The sequence below is a fragment of the Lonchura striata genome, chromosome 35 (assembly GCF_050655825.1).
Source record: "Lonchura striata isolate lonStrDom1 chromosome 35, ASM5065582v1, whole genome shotgun sequence".
Lineage (NCBI taxonomy): Eukaryota > Metazoa > Chordata > Aves > Passeriformes > Estrildidae > Lonchura > Lonchura striata.
The window spans coordinates 1,077,756-1,102,973 of record NC_140737.1 but is presented as its reverse complement, the minus strand read 5'-3'; the positions used below and the strand labels follow the sequence as shown (position 1 = coordinate 1,102,973).

The window sequence follows — 25,218 nt, the reverse complement described above, 5'->3', positions numbered from 1 at the left end:
TGGGACACCCAAAATTCGGGATGAGACCCCAAAATTTGGGCCGGGGACCCTTTGGGGACCCCCAAAATCGGGGACAAAACCACGTCCGGACCCCCCGAATTCGCTGCCCCCCAAAATTTATTTCTTGAACCTGTCCAGGGCCCCCTTTTTTGGGGGGGTCCCCCCCAATTTCGGGGCCGTTCCCCCAAATTTGGGGCCCGGCCCCCCCCGCCTCACTTTGGGCTTTCCCCCCGGGTTTTGCCCAATTTTGGGGTTTTTTCCCCCAAATTTTTTCCCATTTTTCGGGGCATTTCCTTCCCCTTTTTCCAGATTTTTTGGGGATTTTTCTCCCATTTTTTGGGGATTTTCCCCCATTTTTTTCCCGGATTTTTGGGGATTTTCTCCCATTTTTTGGGGATTTTTCCCCATTTTTTTCCCGGATTTTTGGGGATTTTCTCCCATTTTTTGGGGATTTTCTCCCATTTTTTTCCCGGATTTTTGGGGATTTTCTCCCATTTTTTGGGGATTTTTCCCCATTTTTTTCCCGGATTTTTGGGGATTTTCTCCCATTTTTTGGGGATTTTCTCCCATTTTTTTCCCGGATTTTTTTGGATTTTCCCCCATTTTTTTCCCGGATTTTTTGGGATTTTCCCCCATTTTTTTCCCGGATTTTTGGAGTTTTTCTCCCATTTTTTTCCCGGATTTTTTGGGAATCTTCCCCTCCATTTTCCTCTTTTTTTTGGGGGGCTCCTCCTCGTTTTTCTCCTTCTCCTTCTGCTCCAAACTCTGCCGGATGTGGGCCTGGGGAAAAATCGGGAATTTGGGACCCCTCCTGAAATTTTGGGAATTCCCAAAATCCCGGGAATTCCCTGGGAACCCCTCCCAAAAATTCAGATCCCTTTAAAAAAATATTTTTTTGGGGGGAAAAAAGGGGTTTAGGACCCCAAAATTCCCAAAAAAATCACAAAACCATCCCAAAAATCTCCCCAAAATTCCCAAAACCTCCCCATAAAAATCCCCAAAATTCCCCAAAAAATCCCCAAGAATTCCACCAAAAATCCCCAGTGACTCCTCATTAAAATTCCCAAAAAAATCCCCAAAATTCCCCATAAAAATTCTTATAAATTCCCATAAAATCCCCCCAAAATTCCCCCAATATTCCCCTAAAATCTCCGAAAATTTCCACTAAATTCTTCTAAGATTCCCATAAAATTCCCCCAAATTTTCCCTAAAATTCCCCAAAAATTCCTCTAAAATCCCCGAAATTTCCCATTAAATTCCCCCAAAATTCCCATACAATCACCCCAAAATTCCCCCAAAATTCCCCCCAAAATTCCCATAAAATTCCCCAAAAATTCTTCAAAAATCCCCTGAATTTCCCAAAAATTCCCAATAATTCCTCATAAAATTCCCCCAAAATTACTGCAAAATTCCCATAAATTCCCCTAAATTTCCCCCAAAATTCCCCTAAAATCCCCCCAAATTTCCCCAAAAATTTGCCAAAAATCCCCTGAATTTCCCAAAAATTCCCAATAACTCCTCATACAATTCCCTCAAATTTCCCCCAAAATTCCCATAAAACCCCCCAAAATTCTCCCCCAAATTCCCCTAAAATTCCTCCAAATTTCCAATAAAATTTGCCCAAAAATTCCCATAAAATCCCCCAAAATTCCCTCAAAATCCCCCCAGAATTTCCATAAAATTCCCAATAACTCCTCATACAATTCCCCCAAATTTCCCCCAAAATCCCCCCAAAATTCCCATAAATGTCCCCCAAAATTCACATAAAATCCCTCCAAATTTTCCCCAGAATTCCCATAAAAATCTCCTAAAATCGCCCCAAATTTCCCCTAAAATTTGCCCAAAAATTCCCATAAAATTCCCCCAAAATTTCCCTAAATTCGCCCCAAAATTCCCCTAAATTTCCCCCAAATTTCCCATGAAATTCCCCTAAAATTCCCCCAAATTTCCTATAAATTTTCCCCAAAATTCCCATGATATTCTCCAATATTCCCCTAAAATCCCCCAAAAATTCCCATAAATGTCCCCAGAAATTCCCCTAAATTTCCCCCGAAATTCCCCTAAAATCCCCCAAAATCCCCTCTAAATTTCCCCCGAAATTCCCATAAATGTCTCCCGAAATTCCCCTAAAATCCCCTAAAATCCCCCAAAATTCCCCATGAAATTCCCCTAAAATTCCCCCAAATTTCCTATAAATTTCCCCCAAAATTCCCATGTCTCCCAAAATTCCCCCAAAAATTCCCCTAAAATTCCCCCAAAATCCCCTCTAAATTTCCCCCAAAATTCCCCCAAAATCCCCCTAAAATTTCCCCATAAAATCCCCTAAAATTCCCCCAAAATCCCCCTAAAATTTCCCCATAAAATCCCCTAAAATTCCCCCATAAAATCCCCTAAAATTCCCCCAAAATCCCCCTAAAATTCCCCCAAAATCCCCCTAAAATTTCCCCATAAAATCCCCTAAAATCCCCCTAAAATTCCCCCAAAATCCCCTAAAATTCCCCCAAAATCCCCCTAAAATTCCCCCAAAATCCCCCAAATTTCCCCCAACATTCCCCTAAAATTCCCCCAATTTCTCATGAAATTCCCCCAAAATTCCCATTAAACTCCCCCAAATTTCCCCCCAAATTTCCCACGAAACCCCCCAAATTCCCCAAATTCCCACGAAACCCCCCAAATTCCCCAAATTTCCCAAATTTCCCCAAATTTTCCCAAATTTCCCCCAATTCCCCCGGCTCTTCCGCCTCCCCACCCTGAGCCTCTCGTGCCGTTCCGGGTCCCTCCCCCCGCGGCGCCGCCGGGGCCGGGAGCCGGAATCCAAACCCTGCGGGAAATTCGGGAATTCGGGATTGGGAACTGGGAATTTGGGATTTGGGATTTGGGGATTTGGGAATTGGGAATTGGGAATTGGGGGTTGGGGATTGGGATTTGGGGATTTGGGATTGGGAATTGGGGAATTGGGAATTTGGGGTTTGGGAATTGGGATTTGGGGATTTGGGAATTGGGGATTGGGGATTGGGGATTTGGGATTTGGGGATTGGGATTTGGAGTTTGGGAATTCGGGATTGGGGAATTGGGAATTCAGGATTTGGGATTTGGGGATTTGGGGATTTGGGATTTGGGGTTTCAGATTTGGGGATTGGGGGTTTGGGGTTTGGGGATTTGGGATTTGGGGATTGGGGATTTGGGATTTGGGGATTGGGGATTTGGGAATTGGGGATTGGGGATTTGGGAATTGGGGATTTGGGGATTGGGAATTGGGGTTTTGGGAATTGGGATTTGGGATTTGGGATTGGGGATTTGGGGTTTGGGATTTGGGAATTGGGATTTGGGATTTGGGGTTTGGGGATTTGGGAATTGGGGATTTGGGATTTGGGATTTGGGGTTTGGGATTTGGGAATTGGGATTTGGGATTTGGGGTTTGGGGATTGGGAATTTGGGGATTTGGGATTTGGGAATTGGGGATTGGGATTTGGGGATTGGGGATTTGGGGTTTGGGATTTGGGGACTGGGGAATTCGGGAATTGGGAATTGGGGATTTGGGGTTTGGGGATTTGGGGTTTGGGATTTGGGGATTGGGAATTTGGGGATTTGGGATTTGGGGATTGGGAATTGGGAATTGGGGATTTGGGGATTTGGGATTGGGGAATTGGGATTTGGGGATTGGGGAATTTGGGATTTGGGGTTTGGGAATTTGGGATTGGGGATTTGGGAATTGGGATTTGGGGTTTGGGGATTGGGGTTTGGGATTTGGGATTTGGGGTTTGGGAATTTGGGATTTGGGGTTTGGGGATTGGGATTTGGGGATTTGGGAATTGGGGATTTGGGGATTTGGGATTTGAGAACTGGGATTTGGGAATTGGGGATTGGTATTTGGGGTTTGGGATTTGGGGATTTGGGAATTGGGGTTTGGGATTTGGGAATTGGGATTTGGGAATTGGGGATTTGGGAATTGGGGAATTGGGATTTGGGAATTGGGAATTTGGGGTTTGGGGATTTGGGGTTTGGGGATTGGGGATTGGGATTTGGGGTTTGGGGTTTGGGATTTGGGAATTGGGGTTTGGGGATTTGGGGTTTGGGGATTTGGGATTTGGGGATTTGGGATTTGGGGATTGGGGATTTGGGAATTGGGGATTGGGGTTTGCAGGTTTGGGAATTCGGGAATTGGGGATTGGGGATTTGGGGAATTCGGGATTTTGGGAATTCGGGATTCGGGAATTGGGGATCTGGGAATTGGGGATTTGGGAATTGGGGGTTTGGGATTTGGGGATTTGGGAATTTGGGGATTTGGGAATTGGGGATTTGGGAATTTGGGGATTTGGGATTTGGGGTTTGGGGCTATTTTGGGGAGATTTTCGGTGTATTTTGGGAGATTTTGGATGAAATTTTGTGTGTATTTTGGTTGAAATTTTGGCTAATATTTTGGGGATATTTTGTGTGATATTTGGGGTGATATTTCGGGTGTATTTTGTATGTATTTGGGGTGTATTTGGGGTGCATTTGGGGTGATATTTGGGGTGTATTTGGGGCGATATTTTGGGGTGCATTTGGGGTGATATTTGGGGCGATATTTTGGGTGTATTTTGGGTGATATTTCGGGTGTATTTTGTGTGATATTTGGGGTGATATTTCGTGTATATTTGGGGTGTATTTCGGGTGTATTTTGGGTGTGTTTCGGGTGTATTTTGGGGATATTTTGGGTGTATTTTGGGGATATTTCGGGTGTATTTTGTGTGTATTTGGGGCAATATTTGGGGTGTATTTGGGGTGCATTTCAGGTGTATTTGGGGTGTATTTCGGGTGTATTTGGGGTGTTTTCGGGTGTTTTTCGGGTGTATTTTGTGTGATATTTGGGGCAATATTTGGGGTGTATTTTGGGTGTATTTTGGGGATATTTTGGGTGTATTTTGTGGATATTTCGTGTGATATTTCGGGTGTATTTTGTGTGATATTTGGGGTGTATTTTGGGTGTATTTGGGGTGTATTTCGGGGATATTTCGGGTGTATTTTGGGTGCATTTCGGGTGTATTTCGGGTGTATTTTGGGTGCATTTCGGGTGTATTTTGGGTGCATTTCGGGTGATATTTTGTGTGATATTTCGGGTGTATTTGGGGTGTATTTGGGGTGTATTTGGGGTGTATTTCGGGGATATTTCGGGTGTATTTTGGGTGCATTTCGGGTGTATTTTGGGTGTATTTCGGGTGATATTTTGTGTGATATTTCGGGTGTATTTGGGGTGTATTTGGGGTGTATTTCGGGTGTTTTTCGGGTGTATTTCGGGTGTTTTTCGGGTGTATTTTGGGGATATTTCGGGTGTATTTTGGGGATATTTCGGGTGTATTTTGTGTTATATTTGGGGTGTATTTGGGGTGTATTTGGGGTGTATTTCGGGTGCATTTCAGGTGTATTTGGGGTGTATTTCGGGTGTTTTCGGGTGTTTTTCCCACCAGGCTCTGCGCTCCGTGGCTGTCCTGCTCCGGCCCCGCCGGGTCCAGGCGGCCGAGCTGGGCCGGGTCCGGGGTCAGCAGCTCCGCGGGGATCTGGAACACGGGATTGGGGTGAAAAACGGGGATTTTGGGAAAAACAGAGGGGATTGGGGGGAAAAACGGGGAATTTGGGAAAAACGGGGGGGATTTGGGGTGAAAAATGGGGAATTTGGGAAAAACGGGGGGGATTGGGGGGAAAAACGGGGATTTTGGGGTGAAAAACGGGGAATTTGGGAAAAACAGACAGGGATTGGGGGGAAAAACGGGGAATTTGGGAAAAACAGAGGGGATTGGGGTGAAAAACGGGGATTTTGGGAAAAACGGGGAATTTGGGGGGAAAAACGGGGATTTTGGGAAAAACAGACAGGGATTTGGGGTGAAAAACGGGGATTTTGGGAAAAACGGGGAATTTGAGGGGAAAAACGGGGATTTTGGGAAAAACAGAGGGGATTGGGGTGAAAAATGGGGATTTTGGGAAAAATGGGGGGGATTGGGGGGAAAAACGGGGATTTTGGGAAAAACAGAGGGATTGGGGTGAAAAACGGGGATTTTGGGAAAAACAGACAGGGATTTGGGGGGAAAAACGGGGAATTTGGGGAAAAACAGAGGGATTGGGGGAAAAACGGGGATTTTGGGAAAAAACACAGGAATTTGGGGTAAAAGCAAGGGAATTTGGGAAAAAACACAGGAATTTGGGATAAAACACAGGAATTTGGGATAAAACACAGGAATTTGGGATAAAAGCAAGGGAATTTGGGGAAATCTATGGGAATTTTGGGGTGGAATTTTGGGGTGAATTTGGGGTGAATTTGGGGTGATTTTGGGGTGAATTTTGGGGATTTTGGGGTGAATTTTGGGGATTTTGGGATGGAATTTTGGGGTGAATTTGGGGTGGATTTTGGGGTGAATTTGGGGTGGATTTTGGGGTGAATTTGGGGTGAAATTGGGGATTTTGGGGATGGAATTTGGGGGTGAATTTGGGGTGGATTTTGGGGTGAATTTGGAGGATTTTGGTGTGGAATTTTGGGGTGAATTTGTGGGATTTTGGGGTGAATTTGGGGGATTTTGGGGTGGAATTTTGGGGTGAATTTGTGGGATTTTGGGGTGGAATTTTGGGGTGAATCTGGGGGATTTTGGGGTGGATTTTGGGGTGAATCTGGGGGATTTTGGGGTGAATCTGGGGGATTTTGGGGTGAATCTGGGGGATTTTGGTGTGGAATTTTGGGGTGAATTTGGGGGATTTTGGTGTGGAATTTTGGGGTGAATTTGTGGGATTTTGGGGTGGAATTTTGGGGTAAATTTGGGGGATTTTGGGATGGAATTTTGGGGTGAATTTGGGGGATTTTGGGGTGAATTTGGGGTATTTTGGTGTGGAATTTTGGGGTGAATCTGGGGGATTTTGGGATGGAATTTTGGGGTGAATCTGGGGGATTTTGGGGTGAATCTGGGGTGGATTTTGGGGTGAATCTGGGGGATTTTGGGGTGGAATTTTGGGATGAATTTTGGGGATTTTGGGGTGGAATTTTGGGGTGAATTTGTGGGATTTTGGGGTGGAATTTTGGGGTGAATCTGGGGTGGATTTTGGGGTGGATTTGGAGGATTTTGGGGTGGATTTTGGGGTGAATCTGGGGTGGATTTTGGGGTGAATTTGGAGGATTTTGGGGTGGATTTTGGGGTGAATCTGGGGTGGATTTTGGGGTGAATTTGGGGTATTTTCGGATGGAATTTTGGGGTGAATTTGGGGGATTTTGGGGTGGAATTTTGGGGTGAATTTGGGGGATTTTGGGGTGGAATTTTGGGGTGAATTTGGGGGATTTTGGGGTGAATCTGGGGGATTTTGGGATGGAATTTTGGGGTGAATTTGTGGGATTTTGGGGTGGAATTTTGGGGTGATTTTGGGGTATTTTGGTGTGGAATTTTGGGGTGAATTTGTGGGATTTTGGGGTGGATTTTGGGGTGAATCTGGGGTGGATTTTGGGGTGAATTTGGGGTATTTTGGTGTGGAATTTTGGGGTGAATTTGTGGGATTTTGGGGTGGAATTTTGGGGTGAATTTGTGGGATTTTGGGATGGAATTTTGGGGTGAATCTGGGGTGGATTTTGGGGTGAATCTGGGGGATTTTGGGATGGAATTTTGGGGTGAATCTGGGGGATTTTGGGATGGAATTTTGGGGTGAATCTGGGGGATTTTGGGGTGGAATTTTGGGGTGAATCTGGGGTATTTTGGTGTGGAATTTTGGGGTGAATTTGTGGTATTTTGAAGTGAATTTGGGGTGGATTTTGGGGTGAATTTGGGGTGAAATTGGGGATTTTGGTGTGGAATTTTGGGGTGAATTTGGGGTATTTTGGGGTGGAATTTTGGGGTGAATTTGTGGGATTTTGGGATGGAATTTTGGGGTGAATCTGGGGTGGATTTTGGGGTGAATCTGGGGGATTTTGGGGCCGTTCACCTTCTCCAGCAGCGCCTTCACCTCCCACTCCTGGCGCTGCCGGCGGCTCCGGTTGGGGTTCAGCTCCAGAGCGTCGAAATTCGGCTCCCCCGCCCCTGGAATTCCCAAAATTTGGGGGGTCCGGGGGAAATTCGGGGATCCCGAGGCCGGCGATCCCAAAATTCCGCCGGGAATTCTCAAAAATCCAGAAAAATTCCAAAAAAATTCCAAAAAAATCCACCAAAAACTCCCAAAAAATCTGCCAGGAATCGTCAAAAATCCACTGGGAATTCCCAAAATTCCACCGGGAATTCCCAAAAATCCATCGGGAATTCCCAATAATCCCCCAGGAATGCCCAAAAATCCACTAAAAATTCCCAAAAAATCTGCCCAGAAATTCTCAAAAATCCACCAGGAATTCCCAAAAATCTGCCAGAAATCGTCAAAAATCTGCTGGGAATTCCCAAAAATCCACCAAACATTCCCAAAAATCTGCCAGAAATTGCCAAAAATCCATTAGGAATTCCAAAAATCCACCAAAAATTCCCAAAAATCTGCCAGGAATCGTCAAAAATCCACTGGGAATTCCCAAAATTCCACCGGGAATTCCCAAAAATCCCCCAGGAATTCCCAAAATTCCACTGGAATTCGTTCCCAAACTCCAAAAATCCACCCAAAAATCCCAAATTTTCACCTAAAACCCCCAAATTTTCACCACAAAATCCCAAATTTTCACCCGAACTTTCCCAAAATTCCCCAAATTTCCCCCAAAATTCCCACCTGGCACCAGGATGCTGCTGAAGCCCAGCCTCAAAACTCCCCAAAAACCCCAGAAATCCACCCAAAAATCCCAAATTTTCACCTAAAATCCCCAAATTTTCACCTAAAAATTCCAAATTTTCACCCGAATTTTCCCAAAATCGCGGGAATTTGCCCCAAATCCCACCTGGCACCAGGATGCTGCTGAATCCCCAGCTGTGCCCGGCCCCAAAACACTCCCAAAAATCCACCTAAAATCCCCAAATTTTCACCTAAAATCCCCAAATTTTCACCTAAAATCCCCAAATTTTCACCCAAAATTTCCCAAATTTTCCCAAAATCGCGGGAATTTGCCCCAAACCCCACCTGGCACCAGGATGCTGCTGAATCCCAGCTGTGCCCGGCCCCAAACCCACCCAAAAAACCCCAAAAATCCACCTAAAAATCCCAAATTTTCACCTAAAATCACCAAATTTTCACCTAAAAATTCCAAATTTTCACCCGAATTTTCCCAAAATCGCGGGAATTTGCCCCAAATCCCACCTGGCACCAGGATGCTGCTGAATCCCAGCCCGTGCCCAGCCCCCAGCACGTCCTCGAAGGGGCAGAACCGGAGCCCCCGGGCCGGGCCGGGCAGGCGGTGCCCCAGGAACGGGCGGGGAGCAGAAACCGAGTCCAGTTTGGGGTAAATCTGCCAAAAAATGGGAAAATTGGGGAAAAATGGGGATTTTGGGTTGTTTTTGGGGTATTTTGGGTGTTTTTGGCGTGTTTTGGGGGTATTTTGGGGCATTTTTGGTGTGGTTTTGGGGTATTTTGGGTATTTCTGGGGTATTTTGGGTGGTTTTGGGCGTTTTTGGGCTGTTTTGGGTGTTTTTTGTTATTTTGGGGGTATTTTGGGGGTATTGTTTGGGTATTTTTGGGGTGTTTTGGGGTATTTTTGGGGTGTTTTCGGTGTTTTTGGTGTATTCTGGGGCGTTTTGGGGTATTTTGGGCGTTTTGGGGTATTTCTGGGGTGTTTTTGGGGTATTTTCGGGTATTTTTCGGGTATCTTGGGGTGTTTTGGGGGTATTTTTGGGGCATGTTTGGGCGTTTTGGGGTATTTCTGGGGTATTTTTGGGTGGTTTTGGGGTATTTTTGGGTATTTTTTGGGTATTTTGGGGTATTTTGGGGGTATGTTTGGGTGTTTTGGGGTATTTTGGGGTATTTTGGGGTGTTTTGGGGTATGTTTGGGTGTTTTTGGTGTATTTTGGGGTGTTTTGGGGTGTTTTTGGTGTATTTTGGGGGTATTTTGTGGCATTTTTGGGGTATTTTGGTGTATTTTGGGGTATTTTTTGGGCGTTTTTAGTGTATTTTGGGGTATTTTGGGGTGTTTTGGGGCGTTCTTGGTGTATTTTGTGGTGTTTTGGGGTGTTTTCGGGGCGTTTGGGGTATTTTTGGGTATTTTGGGGCGTTTTTGGGGTATTTTGTGGCGTTTTTGGTGTATTTTGGGGTGTTTTTGGGTAGTTTTGGGGTGTTTTGGGGTATTTTTGGGGCGTTTTTGGTGTATTTTGTGGTGTTTTGGGGCTTTTTCGGGGCGTTTGGGGTATTTTTGGGTATTTTGGGGTGTTTTGGGGTAGTTTTGGGGTGTTTTCGGTGTTTTTGGTGTATTTCGGGGTGTTTTGGAGTGTTTTGGGGGTATTTTGGGGCGTTTTGGGGGTATTTTGGGGCATTTGGGGTGGTATTCTGGGTGTTTTTGGTGTATTTTGGGGTGTTTTGGGGTATTTTGGAGTATTTTGGGGTGTTTTGGTGTATTTTGGGGTGTTTTGGTGTATTTTGGTGTATTTTGTGGCGTTTTGGGTGTATTTTGGGGTGTTTTGGAGTATTTTGGGGTGTTTTGGAGTATTTTGGGGTGTTTTGGTGTATTTTGGGGTGTTTTTGGTGTATTTTGTGGCGTTTTTGGTGTATTTTGTGGTGTTTTGGTGTATTTTGGAGTATTTTGGGGTATTTTGGTGTATTTTGGGGTGTTTTGGGGTATTTTGGGGTGTTTTGGGTGTATTTTGGGGTGTTTTGGTGTATTTTGTGGCGTTTTGGGTGTATTTTGGGCTGTTTTGGTGTATTTGGGGTGTTTTGGGGTATTTTGGTGTATTTTGGTGTATTTTGGGGTGTTTTGGGGTATTTTTGGGGTGTTTTGGGGTGTTTTGGGGTATTTTGGGGTGTTTTTGGCTGACCTGCAGCAGGTCCCCGCAGGCGGCCGCCAGCAGCCCCCTCTGGCTGAAGTCGAGGGGCGCCGCCCCCGCCGGGACCCCCCATTCCCGCAGGACCCCCAGAGTCCGCAGGTCGAAAATCCGAATTTTCCGGTCCAGCCCCGACGTGGCCAGCAGCCTGCGGGGGAGCCCAAAACCCGGGAAAATTCACCCAAAACCCGGCAAAATTCACCCAAAATCTGCCCCAAATTCACCCAAAATTCACCCAAAATCCGCCCCAAATTCACCCCAAAACCCACCCGAAATCACCACAAAATCCACCCAAAATTCACCCCAAAATGTGCCCAAAATCACCCCAAAATTCACCCAAAATTCACCCCAAAATCCCACCCAGCAGCCTGCGGGGGAGCCCAAAACACGGGAAAATTCACCCAAAATCCGCCCAAAATTCACCCAAAATCTGCCCCAAATTCACCCAAAATCCGCCCCAAATTCACCCAAAATCCGCCCCAAATTCACCCAAAATCCGCCCCAAATTCACCCAAAATCCGCCCCAAATTGGAGAAAAATCCATCCCAAAACCCACCCGAAATCACCACAAAATCCACCCAAAATTCACCCCAAAATCCACCCAAAATCTGCCCCAAATTGGAGAAAAATCCACCCCAAAACCCACCCGAAATCACCACAAAATCCGCCCCAAATTCACCCAAAATCCACCCAAAATCTGCCCCAAATTGGAGAAAAATCCACCCCAAAATGTGCCCAAAATCACCCCAAAATCCACCCGAAATCACCCCAAAATCCACCCCAAAATCCAACCCAGCAGCCTGCGGGGGAGCCCAAAACCCGGGAAAATTCACCCAAAATCCGCCCAGAATTCATCCAAAATCCGCCCCAAATTCACCCAAAATCCACCCCAAATTCACCCAAAATTCACCCAAAATCCGCCCCAAATTCACCCAAAATCCGCCCCAAATTGGAGAAAAATCCATCCCAAAATGGAGAAAAATCCGCCCCAAAATGTGCCCAAAATCACCCCAAAATCCACCCAAAATTCACCCCAAAATCCACCCAAAATCTGCCCCAAATTGGACAAAAATCCGCCCCAAAATGTGCCCGAAATCACCCCAAATCCACCCGAAATCACCCCAAATTGGACAAAAATCCACCCCAAAATGTGCCCGAAATCACCCCAAATTCCCGGGATTCCCGGAATTCTGGCTAAACCCCCCCCAAATCCATGGAACCTCCCCCAAATTCCCGGGATTCCGGCCAAAATCCCCAAATCCATGGAAATACCTCCAAAAAGCCTCAAATTCCCGGAATTCTGGTCAAAATCCCCACAAATCCCTGGGAATCCCCCTAAAAAGCCCCAAATCAAAGGAAATCCCCCCAAAATTCCCCAAATTCCGGCCAAACCCCCCCCAAATCCCTGGGAACCCCCCCACATTCCCGGAATTCCCGTAATTCCAGCCAAAACCCCCCCAAATCCCTGGAAATTCCCCCAAAACCCCTGCAAATCCATGGAAATCCCCCCAAAATCCATGGAAATTCCCCCCAAATCCCTGGAAATTCCCCCAAAATCCATGGAAATTCCCCCCAAATCCCTGGAAATTCCCCCAAAATCCATGGAAATCCCCCCAAAATCCATGGAAATCCCCCCAAATCCATGGAAATTCCCCCAAAATCCATGGAAATCCCCCCAAAATCCATGGAAATCCCCCCAAAATCCATGGAAATTCCCTCAAAATCCCTGGAAATTCCCCCAAAATCCATGGAACCCCCCCAAAATTCCCGGGATTCCTGGAATTCTGGCCAAAACCCCCCCAAATCCCTGGAAATTCCCCCAAAATCCATGGAAATCCCCCCAAAATTCCCTGAATTCGTGGAATTCTGTCCAAAACCCCCCCAAATCCCTGGAAATTCCCCCAAAATCCATGGAAATCCCCCCAAAATTCCCTGAATTCGTGGAATTCCGGCCAAAACCCCCCCAAAATCCATGGAAATTCCCCCAAAACCCCCCCAGATCCACGGAAATCCCCCCAAAATCCACGGAAATCCCCCCAAAATCCACGGAAATCCCCCCAAAATCCCTGGAATTCTGGCCAAAACCCCCCCAAATCCCTGGAAATTCCCCCCAAATCCATGGAACCCCCCCAAATTCCCGGAATTCCTGGAATTCCGGCCAAAACCCCCCCAAATCCCTGGAAATCCCCCCAAAACCCCCCCAAATCCCTGGAAATTCCCCCAAAATCCATGGAAATCCCCCAAATTTCCCCAAATTCCCGGAATTCCGGCCAAACCCCCCCCCAAATCCATGGAAATTCCCCCAAAATCCATGGAAATCCCCCCAAAATCCATGGAAATCCCCCCAAAATCCATGGACATCCCCCCCAAATCCCTGGAAATCCCCCCAAAATCCATGGAAATTCCCCCAAAATCCATGGAAATCCCCCAAAAATCCCCAGAATTCCAGCCAAACTCCCCCCAAAATCCATGGAAATTCCCCCAAAATTCCCTGAATTCCTGGAATTCCAGCCAAAACCCCCCCAAATCAAAGGAAATCCCCCCAAAATCCACGGGAATCCCCCAAAAAAGCCCCAAATTCCCAGAATTCTGGCCAAAACCCCCCCAAATCCATGGACATCCCCCCAAAATCCCCCCAAATCAAAGGAAATCCCCCCAAAATCCACGGAAATCCCCCCAAAATTCCCGGAATTCCGGCCAAACCCCCCCCAAATCCCTGGAAATTCCCCCAAAACCCCTGCAAATCCATGGAAATCCCCCCAAAATCCCTGGAAATTCCCTCAAAATCCCTGGAAATTCCCCCAAAATCCCTGGAAATTCCCCCAAAATCCATGGAAATCCCCCCAAATCCATGGAAATTCCCCCAAAATCCATGGAAATTCCCCCCAAATCCCTGGAAATTCCCCCCAAATCCATGGAAATTCCCCCCAAATCCATGGAAATTCCCCCAAAATCCATGGAAATTCCCCCAAATCCATGGAAATTCCCCCAAATCCACGGAAATTCCCCCAAAATCCATGGAAATCCCCCCAAAATCCATGGAAATTCCCTCAAAATCCATGGAAATCCCCCCAAAATCCCTGGAAATCCCCCCAAAATCCCTGGAAATCCCCCCAAAATCCACGGAAATCCCCCCAAAATCCCTGGAAATCCCCCCAAAATTCCCCGAATTCCCGGAATTCCAGCCAAACCCCCCCAAATCAAAGGAAATTCCCCCAAATCCATGGAAATCCCCCCAAAATCCATGGAAATTCCCTCAAAATCCCTGGAAATTCCCTCAAAATCCCTGGAAATTCCCCCAAAATCCATGGAAATCCCCCCAAATCCATGGAAATTCCCCCAAAACCCCTGCAAATCCATGGAAATACCCCCAAAATCCATGGAAATCCCCCAAAATTCCCCGAATTCCCGGAATTCCGGCCAAAACCCCCCCAAATCCATGGAAATTCCCCCAAAAAGCCCCAAATCCATGGAAATTCCCCCTAAAATTCCCGGAATTCCGGCCAAAACCCCCCCAAATCCATGGAAATCCCCCCAAAATCCATGGAAATCCCCCCAAAATCCATGGAAATCCCCCAAAAATCCCCAGAATTCCAGCCAAACTCCCCCCAAATCCCTGGGAACCTCCCCGAAATTCCCGGAATTCCTGGAATTCCAGCCAAAACCCCCCCAAATCCATGGAAATTCCCCCAAAATCCATGGACATCCCCCCAAATCCATGGAAATTCCCCCCAAATCAAAGGAAATCCCCACAAAATCCATGGAAATTCCCCCAAAAAGCCCCAAATCCATGGAAATTCCCCCTAAAATTCTCGGAATTCCGGCCAAAACCCCCCCAAATCCCTGGAAATTCCCCCAAAATCCATGGAAATCCCCCCAAAATCCATGGAAATCCCCCCAAAAATCCCCAGAATTCCAGCCAAACTCCCCCCAAAATCCCTGGAAATCCCCCCAAAATTCCCGGAATTCCGGCCAAACCCCCCCCAAATTCCGGGAATTCCGGGAATTGCGCACCGGCCGGCGGCGTCGGCGGCGAGGCCGCGCACGGCGCCGCGATGCGCCAGCAGCCGCAGCACCGGCTCCTCCACCGTGGGCGTCCACATGGAAACCGTTCCTGGGGCAAAAAAACGGGATTTTGGGAAAAAGGAAAAACCAAAAAAAATCCGAAACCACCCAAAAAATCCCCGAAATCAAAAAAAAACCCGGGAATTTGGGGTGAAAATGGTGAAAATTCCATGAAATTTCAAAGAAATGTCCCCCCCCCCAACTCTGAGGAAAGTTGTCGGAATTTGGTGGAATTTTCCCCGGAATTTCCTCCCTCGAATTCAAGAGGATTTTCCGGAAATCCGAGGAAATCTCCCAAATCTAAGGGGGAAGTCCCAAATTCCAGCAGGAACACCCAAAATCCGAAGAAATTCCCCCAAAATTCCATTGGGGACCTCCCGAAATCCAAAGAAATTCCCCCAAAATTCCATTGGGGACCTCCCGAAATCTGAAGAAATTCCCCCAAAAATTCCATTGGGGACCTCCCAAAATCCAAAGAAATTCCCCCAAAATTCCATTGGGGACCTCCCAAAATCCAATAAAATATCCAAAATTCCAAATTCCATTGGGGACATCCCAAAATCCGAAGAAATTCCCCCAAAATTCCATTTGGAACCTCCCAAAATCCAATAAAATATCCAAAATTCCAAATTCCATTGGGAACCTCCCAAAATCCGATAAAATACCCAAAATTCCACCAGGAACCCCCAAAATCCAATAAAATCTCCCAAATCCCATCAGGAATTCCCAAAATTCCCTTTTTACCCCATTTTTCTCCCTTTCCCTCCATTTTTTTTCCCATTTCCACCCTGGTTTTCCCCTTTCTCCCCCATTTTTTCCTGATTTTCCCAATTTCCCCCCATTTTTCCCAATTTTTGCCCCCATTTTTTCCCATTTTCCCGCCGTTTCCCTCCATTTTTTCCCATTTTTTCCCATCTCCCCCCCTATTTTAAGCCATTTTTCCCCATTTCCCCCCGTTTTTTCCCATTTTCCCCCCGTTTTTTCCCATTTCTCTCCCATTTTAAGCCATTTTCCCCCATTTCCCCGCGTTTTTTCCCATTTTCCCCCCGTTTTTTCTCATTTTCCCATTTTTTCCCATTTCCCCCATTTTTTCCCCCCCATTTTTCCCGTTTCCCCGGGTTTTTCCCCCCATTTTTTCCTTGTTTTCTGCCATTTTTTCCTGTTTTCCCTGGTTTTTTCCCATTTTCCCCGTTTCCCGCCCGTTTTCCCCATTTTCCTCCCGTTTTTCCCCATTTCCCCGTGTTTTCTAGCCGTTTTTCCCATTTCCCGCCCTTTTTTCTCCGTTTCCCCGTGTTTTCCGCCCGTTTTTCCCTGTTCCCCGTGTTTCCCCCCTGTTTTTCCCCGTTTTCCTCCCGTTTTTCCCCATTTTCCGCCCATTTTTCCCCATTTCCCATGTTTCCCCCAGTTTTTTCCCATTTTCCCGTGTCTCCCCCCCGTTTCCCCTGTGTTTTCCACCCATTTTTTCCTGTTTTTCCCCGTTTCCCTGGTTTTTTCCCCATTTCCCCGTATCCCCCCCGTTGTCCCCGTTTTTCCCATTTTCCTCCCGTTTTTCCCGCCGTTTTTTCCCGTTTCCCTGGGTTTTTCCCCGTTTTCCGCTCGTTTTTTCCCGTTTTTCCCCGTTTCCCCCCCATTATTCCCATTTTCCCATGTTTCCCGCCCTTTTTTCCCCGTGTTTCCAAGGAGTTTTTCCCCGTTTCCCATGTTTCCTGCCCATTTTTCCCCGTGTTTTCCGCCCGTTTTTCCCTGTTTATCCCCGTTTTTCCCCGTTTCCCGACCTTTTTTTTCCCATTTCTCTGGGGGTTTTCCCCATTTTTCCCCATTTCCCCCCCGCTTTTCCCCATTTCCTGCCCGTTTTTTCCCATTACTCCAGGTTTTTACCCCATTTTTCCCGTGTTTCCCCCCATTTTTCCCTGTTTTCCTGTGTTTTTGCCCGTTTTTCCCCGTTTTTTCCCCATTTTTCCCCGTTTTTCCCATTTTTCCCCGTTTTTTCCCGTTTTCCCGTGTTTTTGCCCCATTTTCCTCACCGTTGGCGTGTCCCAGCAGGACGCCGGCGCTGGCCGGGCTCTGCGCCATTTCTCCCTGTGTTTTCTCCCCGTTTTCCCCGTGTTTTCCCCGTTCTTTCCCCATTTTTTCCCCGTTTTTTTGCATTTTTTCCCATTTTTTCCCCGTTTTTCCCGTTTTCCCGTGTTTTTGCCCCATTTTGCTCACCGCTGGCGTGTCCCAGCAGGACGCCGGCGCTGGCCGGGCTCTGGGCCATTTCTCCCTGTGTTTTCCCCCGTTTTCCTGTGTTTTTTCCCCATTTTTCCCCTTTTTTCCCGTTTTTTCCCATTTTTTCCCGTTTTTTCCCATTTTTTCCCATTTTCCCATGTTTTTGCCCCATTTTCCTCACCGCTGGCGTGTCCCAGCAGGACGCCGGCGCTGGCCGGGCTCTGGGCCATTTCTCCCTGTGTTTTTTCCCCATTTTTTCCTCATTTTTCCCCGTTTTTTCCCCGTTTTTCCCCGTTTTTTCCCATTTTTTCACATTTTTTTTCCCGTTTTTTCCCGTTTTCCCGTGTTTTTGCCCCATTTTGCTCACCGCTGGCGTGTCCCAGCAGGACGCCGGCGCTGGCCGGGCTCTGGGCGGCGGCGGCGGCGCGGCCGCAGCGCGTTCGCAGCGCCGGCAGCGCTCGGCCCTCGGACACGTCCACGAAGCGCAGCAGCCCCCGCTCGCTCTGAGGGGAAAAAACGGGGTGAAAAACGGGGAAAACGGGAAAAACGGGGAAAAACAGGGAAAACGGGGAAAATGGGGGAAAAATGGGGAAAACAGGAAAAACGGGGGAAAAACGGGGAAAACGGGGGGCAAAAACGGGGGAAAAATGGGGAAAACGGGGGAAAATGGGGGAAAAACGGGGAAAACGGGAAAAACGGGGAAAACGGGAAAAACGGGGAAAACACACGGGGAAAACGGGAAAAACTGGGGGAAAAACGGGGAAAATGGGGGGAAAAATGGGGAAAACGGGGAAAACGGGGGAAAAACGGGGAAAACGGGAAAAACGGGAAAAACGGGGAAAACACACGGGGAAAACGGGAAAAACTGGGGGAAAAACGGGGAAAATGGGGGAAAAATGGGGAAAACGGGAAAAACGGGGGAAAAACGGGGAAAACGGGGGGAAAAACAGGGAAAACGGGAAAAACGGGGAAAAACGGGGGGAAAATGGGGGAAACACACTGGGAAAACGGGGTGAAAAATGGGGAAAACGGGAAAAACGGGGAAAACGGCGGGAAAAACGGGGAAAACGGGGAAAACGGGAAAAATGGGGAAAACACACGGGGAAAATGGGAAAAACGGGGGAAAAACGGGGAAAAAACGGGGAAAACGGGGAAAACGGGCTGAAAAAGGGGGAAAACACACGGGGGGAAAAACGGGGAAAAACGGGAAAAACGGGAAAAACAAATGGGGGGAAAAACGGGGAAAACGGGAAAAACGGGCTGAAAAAGGGGGAAAACACACGGGGGGAAAAACGGGGAAAAACGGGAAAAACGGGAAAAACAAATGGGGGGAAAAACGGGGAAAACGGGAAAAACGGGCTGAAAAACGGGGAAAACACACGGGGAAAATGGGGGAAAAAACGGGAAAAACGGGAAAAACACACAGGGGGAAAAATGGGGAAAACACACGGGGAAAACGGGGGAAAAACGGGGAAAATGGGAAAATCAAACGGGGTGGAAAACGGGGAAAAACACACGGGGGGAAAACGGGGAAAACACACGGGGAAAATGGGGGGAAAAACGGGGAAAACAGGAAAAACAAATGGGGTGAAAAACGGGAAAAACAGGAAAAACAAACGGGGTGAAAAAACAGGGAAAACGGGAAAATCAAACAGGGTGAAAAACGGGCTGGGAAATGGGGAAAACGGGAAAAACACACAGGAAAAACGGGGGGAAAAACGGGGAAAACGGGAAAAACAAAATGTGAAAAACGGGGGGAGAACAAGGGGAAAACGGGGAAAATGGGAAAATCAAAGGGGGCGAAAAACGGGAAAAACACACGGGGAAAATGGGGGGAAAAATGGGGAAAACGGGAAAAACAAATGGGGGGAAAACGGGGAAAACACACGGGGAAAACGGGGGGAAAAACGGGGAAAACAGGAAAAACACACGGGGGAAAAATGGGGAAAACGGGGGGAAAAAAACACGGGGGAAAAACGGGGAAAACGGGAAAAACAAACGGGGGAAAAACGGGGAAAATGGGAAAAAAACACGGGGAAAAATGGGAAAAACAAACAGGGTGAAAAATGGGGAAAATGGGAAAAACAAACAGGGTGAAAAACAGGAAAAACAAATGGGGGGAAAAACGGGAAAATCAAACGGGGTGAAAAATGGGGAAAACGGGAAAAACAAACGGTGAAAAACAGGGAAAACGGGAAAAAAACACGGGGGAAAAATGGGAAAAACAAACAGGGTGAAAAACGGGGAAAATGGGAAAAACAAACAGGGTGAAAAACAGGGAAAACGGGAAAAACAGGGGGAAAACAGGAAAAACAAATGGGGGGAAAAACGGGGAAAACGGGAAAATCCAACGTGGTGAAAAATGGGGAAAACGGGAAAAACAAACGGGGTGAAAAATGGGGAAAACAGGAAAAACACACGGGAAAAACGGGGTGAGACCCGGGGAAAACGGGAAAAATGGGAAAAACAAACAGGGAAAACGGGGTGTGAGCAAGGGGAAAATGGGAAAAACGGGGTGAAACATGGGGAAAATGGGAAAAACAGGTGGAAAACTGAAAAAAGGGGGAAAACGGGGGGAAAACGGGAAAAAAAGGGGAAAACGGGGGGAAAAACGGGGAAAAAAGGGGGAAAAAGGGGGAAAAAGGGGCAAAACAAGGAAAACGGGTGGAAAACGGGGAAAAAACGGGGGGAAACGGGAAAAAATGGGGGAAAATGGGAAAAAATGGGGGGAAATGGGAAAAAACAGGGGGAAAACAGGGAAAAAATGGGGGGAAATGGGAAAAAATGGGAAAAAACGGGGGGAAAACAGGGAAAAAATGGGGGGAAATGGGAAAAAATGGGAAAAAACGGGGGGAAAACAGGGAAAAAATGGGGAGGAACGGGAATTCCAGGAGCAGAATTCCCAGGAAATTCCGGAGCACCCAAAAAATGGCCCAAAAATGGACAAAATCCAGGGGAAAATCAACCAAAATGGTTAAAAAGTCACTCAAATTGCTGGATTTTTGCCCAAAATCGGCCGTTTTTTCCCCAGATTTTGGGTTTTGTTCCCCGGACTGACCACGGCAGCCAGCAGGAAGTGCCAGGGCAGGAATTCCAGGTGAAAAAACCCAGAAAATTCCTCCAAAATCAGCCAAAAATGGGCAAAAATCAGACAAGAATGGGAAAAATGCAGCTAAAAATGGCGATTTTTGCCCAAAATCGGCCGTTTTTTCCCCAAATTTGGGGTTTTTTTCCCCAGACTGACCACGGCAGCCAGCAGGAAGTGCCAGGGCAGGAATTCCAGGTGAAAAAACCCAGAAAATTCCTCCAAAAATGGGCAAAAATCAGCCAAAAATGGTAAACCAATTGCTAAAAATGGCGATTTTTGCCCAAAATCGGCCGTTTTTTGCCCAAATTTGGGGTTTTTTTCCCCAGACTGACCACGGCAGCCAGCAGGAAGTGCCAGGGCAGGAATTCCAGGTGTAAAAACCCAGAAAATTCCTCTAAAATCAGCCAAAAATGGGCAAAAATCACACAAGAATGGGAAAAATGCAGCTAAAAATGGCCATTTTTGCCCAAAATCGGCCGTTTTTTCCCCAAATTTTGGGGTTTTTTCCCAGACTGACCACGGCAGCCAGCAGGAAGTGCCAGGGCAGGAATTCCAGGTGAAAAAAACCAGAAAATTCCTCCAAAATCAGCCAAAAACGGGCAAAAATCAGACAAGAATGGGAAAAATGCAGCTAAAAATGGCCATTTTTGCCCAAAATCGGCCGTTTTTTCCCCAAATTTTGGGTTTTTTTCCCCGGACTGACCACGGCAGCCAGCAGGAAGTGCCAGGGCAGGAATTCCAGGTGAAAAAACCCAGAAAATTCCTCCAAAATCAGCCAAAAACAGGCAAAAATCAGACAAGAATGGGAAAAATGCAGCTAAAAATGTCCATTTTTGCCCAAAATCGGCCGTTTTTTGCCCAAATTTTGGGTTTTTTTCCCCAGACTGACCACGGCAGCCAGCAGGAAGTGCCAGGGCAGGAATTCCAGGTGAAAAAACCCAGAAAATTCCTCCAAAAATGGGCAAAAATCAGCCAAAAATGGTAAACCAATTGCTAAAAATGGCGATTTTTGCCCAAAATCGGCCGTTTTTTCCCCAAATTTGGGGTTTTTTTCCCCAGACTGACCACGGCAGCCAGCAGGAAGTGCCAGGGCAGGAATTCCAGGTGTAAAAACCCAGAAAATTCCTCTAAAATCAGCCAAAAATGGGCAAAAATCACACAAGAATGGGAAAAATGCAGCTAAAAATGGCCATTTTTGCCCAAAATCGGCCGTTTTTTCCCCAAATTTTGGGTTTTTTTCCCCGGACTGACCACGGCAGCCAGCAGGAAGTGCCAGGGCAGGAATTCCAGGTGCAGAATTCCCAGGAATTCGGGCAGCACGTGGATCTCCAGGCCTTGGCTGTCGTAGATGTGGAGCCGGCGCTGCGCCACCGCCAGCAGAGACTCGCTGTGCAGCCACCTGGGAAACGGGATTTTGGGGTGAAAAAACGGGATTTTGGGGTGAAAAAATGGGATTTTGGGAAAATTACAGGGGTTGGGGGGGAATAAATGGGGTTTGGGGGTGAAAAAACAGGATTTTGGGGTGAAAAAACGGGATTTTGGGAAAATTACAGGGGTTTGGGGGGAATAAATGGGATTTTGGGGGGAAAAAATGGGATTTTGGGAAAATTACACAGGTTTGGGGGGAATAAATGGGATTTTGGGGGGAAAAAACGGGATTTTGGGAAAATTATAGGGGTTTGGGGGGAATAACGGGATTTTGGGGTGAAAAAACGGGATTTTGGGAAAATTACAGGGGTTTGGGGGGAAAAATGGACCCAGTCCCTCCCAGTCCCTCCCAGTCCATTCCCAGTTCCCTCCCAGTTCCCTCCCAGTTTATCCCAGTTCCCTCCCAGTTTATCCCAGTCCATCCCAGTTTGTCCCAGTCCCTCCCAGTCCATCCCAGTTTGTCCCAGTCCCTCCCAGTCCATCCCAGTATCCCCCAGTCCCCATTTCCCCCCAAAAATCCGATTTTTTCCCATTTTCCCCCCGATTTTTCCCGTTTCTTCCCTGATTTTTTCCCTGTTTTTTGCTCCCAGTTTGTCCCAGTTTATCCCAGTCCCTCCCAGTATCCCCCAGTCCCCATTTCCCCCAAAAAATCAGATTTTTCCCATTTTTTCCCGATTTTTCCCGTTTCTTCCCTGATTTTTTCCCCGTTTCTTGCTCCCAGTCCCTCCCAGTATAAACCAGTTCCCCCAGTCCCACCTGAGGTCCCTCCCAGTTCCTCCCAGTTCATCCCAGTCCCTCCCAGTTCATCCCAGTCCCTCCCAGTACAAACCAGTCCCACCTGAGGTCCATCCCAGTCCGTCCCAGTCCCTCCCAGTACAAACCAGTACAAACCAGTCCCACCTGAGGTCGCTCACTGGTTCTCCCAGTCCCTCCCAGTCCCTCCCAGTACAAACCAGTCCCACCTGAGGTCGCTCACTGGTTCTCCCAGTCCCTCCCAGTCCCTCCCAGTACAAACCAGTCCCACCTGAGGTCGCTCACTGGTTCTCCCAGTCCCTCCCAGTCCCTCCCAGTCCCTCCCAGTACAAACCAGTCCAAACCAGTCCCACCTGAGGTCGCTCACTGGTTCTCCCAGTCCCTCCCAGTCCCTCCCAGTACAAACCAGTACAAACCAGTATAAACCAGTCCCACCTGAGGTCGCTCACTGGTTCTCCCAGTCCCTCCCAGTCCCTCCCAGTCCCTCCCAGTACAAACCAGTACAAACCAGTCCCACCTGAGGTCGCTCACTGGTTCTCCCAGTCCCTCCCAGTCCCTCCCAGTCCCTCCCAGTCCAAACCAGTACAAACCAGTCCCACCTGAGGTCTCTCACTGGTTCTCCCAGTCCCTCCCAGTCCCTCCCAGTCCCTCCCAGTCCCTCCCAGTCCCTCCCAGTACAAACCAGTCCCACCTGAGGTCGCTCACTGGTTCTCCCAGTCCCTCCCAGTCCCTCCCAGTACAAACCAGTATAAACCAGTCCCACCTGAGGTCTCTCACTGGTTCTCCCAGTCCCTCCCAGTCCAAACCAGTACAAACCAGTACAAACCAGTCCCACCTGAGGTCGCTCACTGGTTCTCCCACGCTGAACTCGCTCAGGAGGCGCCGCTGGGCCCAGTCCAGGGCGGCCACGTGACCCCGGCGGCCTCCCAGTAAGAGATACCTGCAAACTGGGATTTACTGGGAGGGACTGGGGGGGACTGGGAGGGACTGGGAGAGACTGGGAGGGAACTGGGAGGGACTGGGAGGGACTGGGGGGGAACTGGGAGGGACTGGGAGGGACTGGGAGGGACTGGGAAGGAACTGGGAGGGACTGGGAGGGACTGGGAGGGAACTGGGAGGGACTGGGAGGGACTGGGAGGGGACTGGGAGGGAACTGGGAGGGACTGGGAGGGACTGGGAGGGAACTGGGAGGGAACTGGGATGGACTGGGAGGGACTGGTTTATACTGGGAGGGACTGGGAGGGACTGGGAGGGAACTGGGAGGGACTGGGAGGGACTGGGGGGGACTGGGGGGGACTGGGAGGGACTGGGAGGGACTGGGAGGGACTGGGATGGACTGGGAGGGACTGGGAGGGAACTGGGAGGGAACTGGGATGGACTGGGAGGGACTGGTTTATACTGGGAGGGACTGGGAGGGACTGGGAGGGAACTGGGAGGGAACTGGGATGGACTGGGAGGAACTGGGATGAACTGGGAGGGACTGGGAGGGAACTGGGATGGACTGGGAGGAACTGGGAGGGAACTGGGATGGACTGGGAGGAACTGGGATGAACTGGGATGGACTGGGAGGAACTGGGAGGGACTGGGAGGGACTGGGATGGACTGGGAGGAACTGGGAGGGACTGGGAGGGAACTGGGATGGACTGGGAGGAACTGGGATGAACTGGGATGGACTGGGAGGAACTGGGAGGGACTGGGAGGGACTGGGATGGAACTGGGAGGGAACTGGGAGGGACTGGGAGGGACTGGGATGGACTGGGAGGAACTGGGAGGGACTGGGAGGGACTGGGAGGGACTGGGAGGGACTGGGATGGAACTGGGACAAACTGGTCCATACTGGTCTGTACTGGTTTCCATCACTACCTACTGGTTTATACTGGTTTCTATCAGTCTGTACTGTCTGTACTGGTTTATACTGGTCTGTACCAGTCCATACTGGTCTGTGCCAGTCTGTACTGGTTTATACTGGTCTGTACTGGTTTATACTGGTCTGTACTGGTCCATACTGGTTTATACTGGTCTGTACCGGTCCGTACTGGTTTATACTGGTCCGTACTGGTCCGTAGTGGTTTATATCAGTCCATACTGGTCCATACTGGTTTATACTGGTCTGTACTGGTGCTCACCTGCCAGTGCGGTCGTAGTCCGTACTGGTTTATACTGGTCCATACTAGTTTATACTGGTCCGTACTCGTCTGTACTGGTTTATACTGGTCCGTACTGGTTTATACTAGTCCATACTGGTCTATACTGGTCCGTACTGGTTTATACTGGTCCGTACTGGTCTATACTGGTCCATACTGGTTTATACTGGTCCATACTGGTCCATACTGGTCCATACCGGTCCGTACTGGTTTATACCGGTCCATACTGGTCCATACCGGTCCGTACCGGTCCATACTGGTTTATACTGGTGCTCACCTGCCTGTGCGGTCGTAGTCCGTACTGGTCTGTACTGGTTTATACTGGTCCGTACTGGTTTCTATCAGTCCATACTGCTCTGTACCGGTCCATACTGGTCCATACTGGTGCTCACCTGCCCGTGCGGTCGTAGTCTGTACTGGTCTGTACTGGTCCATACTGGTCCATACCGGTCCGTACTGGTCTATACTGGTCCATACTGGTCTATACTGGTCCATACTGGTCCATACTGGTCCATACTGGTCCATACTGGTCTATACTGGTCTATACTGGTCCATACTGGTGCTCACCTGCCGGTGCGGTCGTAGTCCAGCCGGTAGGGCCCGAACTGCTCCAGGCGCAGCTCAAAGCGCTGGGAGAGACCCGGATCAG

At 48.3% G+C, this 25,218-nt stretch overlaps 1 protein-coding gene across 2 annotated transcripts in view; it reads right to left on the bottom strand.

The window, feature by feature from the left end:
* Positions 1–99: 99 nt before the first annotated feature.
* WDR46 (WD repeat domain 46) overlaps positions 100–25,218 on the bottom strand; it is a 38,291-nt gene continuing 13,172 nt past the window's right edge. Inside the window, exons 5-15 of one of the 2 annotated variants that reach the window (XM_085565100.1) lie at positions 25,137–25,198; positions 23,261–23,365; positions 21,496–21,643; positions 17,524–17,659; positions 14,898–14,997; positions 10,878–11,031; positions 9,214–9,361; positions 7,933–8,027; positions 5,445–5,537; positions 2,750–2,821; positions 100–780 (exon numbers count right to left, since the gene is read on the bottom strand). In XM_085565100.1, coding sequence (XP_085421226.1) covers positions 118–780; positions 2,750–2,821; positions 5,445–5,537; positions 7,933–8,027; positions 9,214–9,361; positions 10,878–11,031; positions 14,898–14,997; positions 17,524–17,659; positions 21,496–21,643; positions 23,261–23,365; positions 25,137–25,198 — 1,776 coding nt within the window. In that variant the 3' untranslated portion in view covers positions 100–117. The remainder of the gene's footprint in view (positions 781–2,749; positions 2,822–5,444; positions 5,538–7,932; positions 8,028–9,213; positions 9,362–10,877; positions 11,032–14,897; positions 14,998–17,523; positions 17,660–21,495; positions 21,644–23,260; positions 23,366–25,136; positions 25,199–25,218) is intronic. The other variant, XM_085565101.1, reaches the window with a different exon arrangement.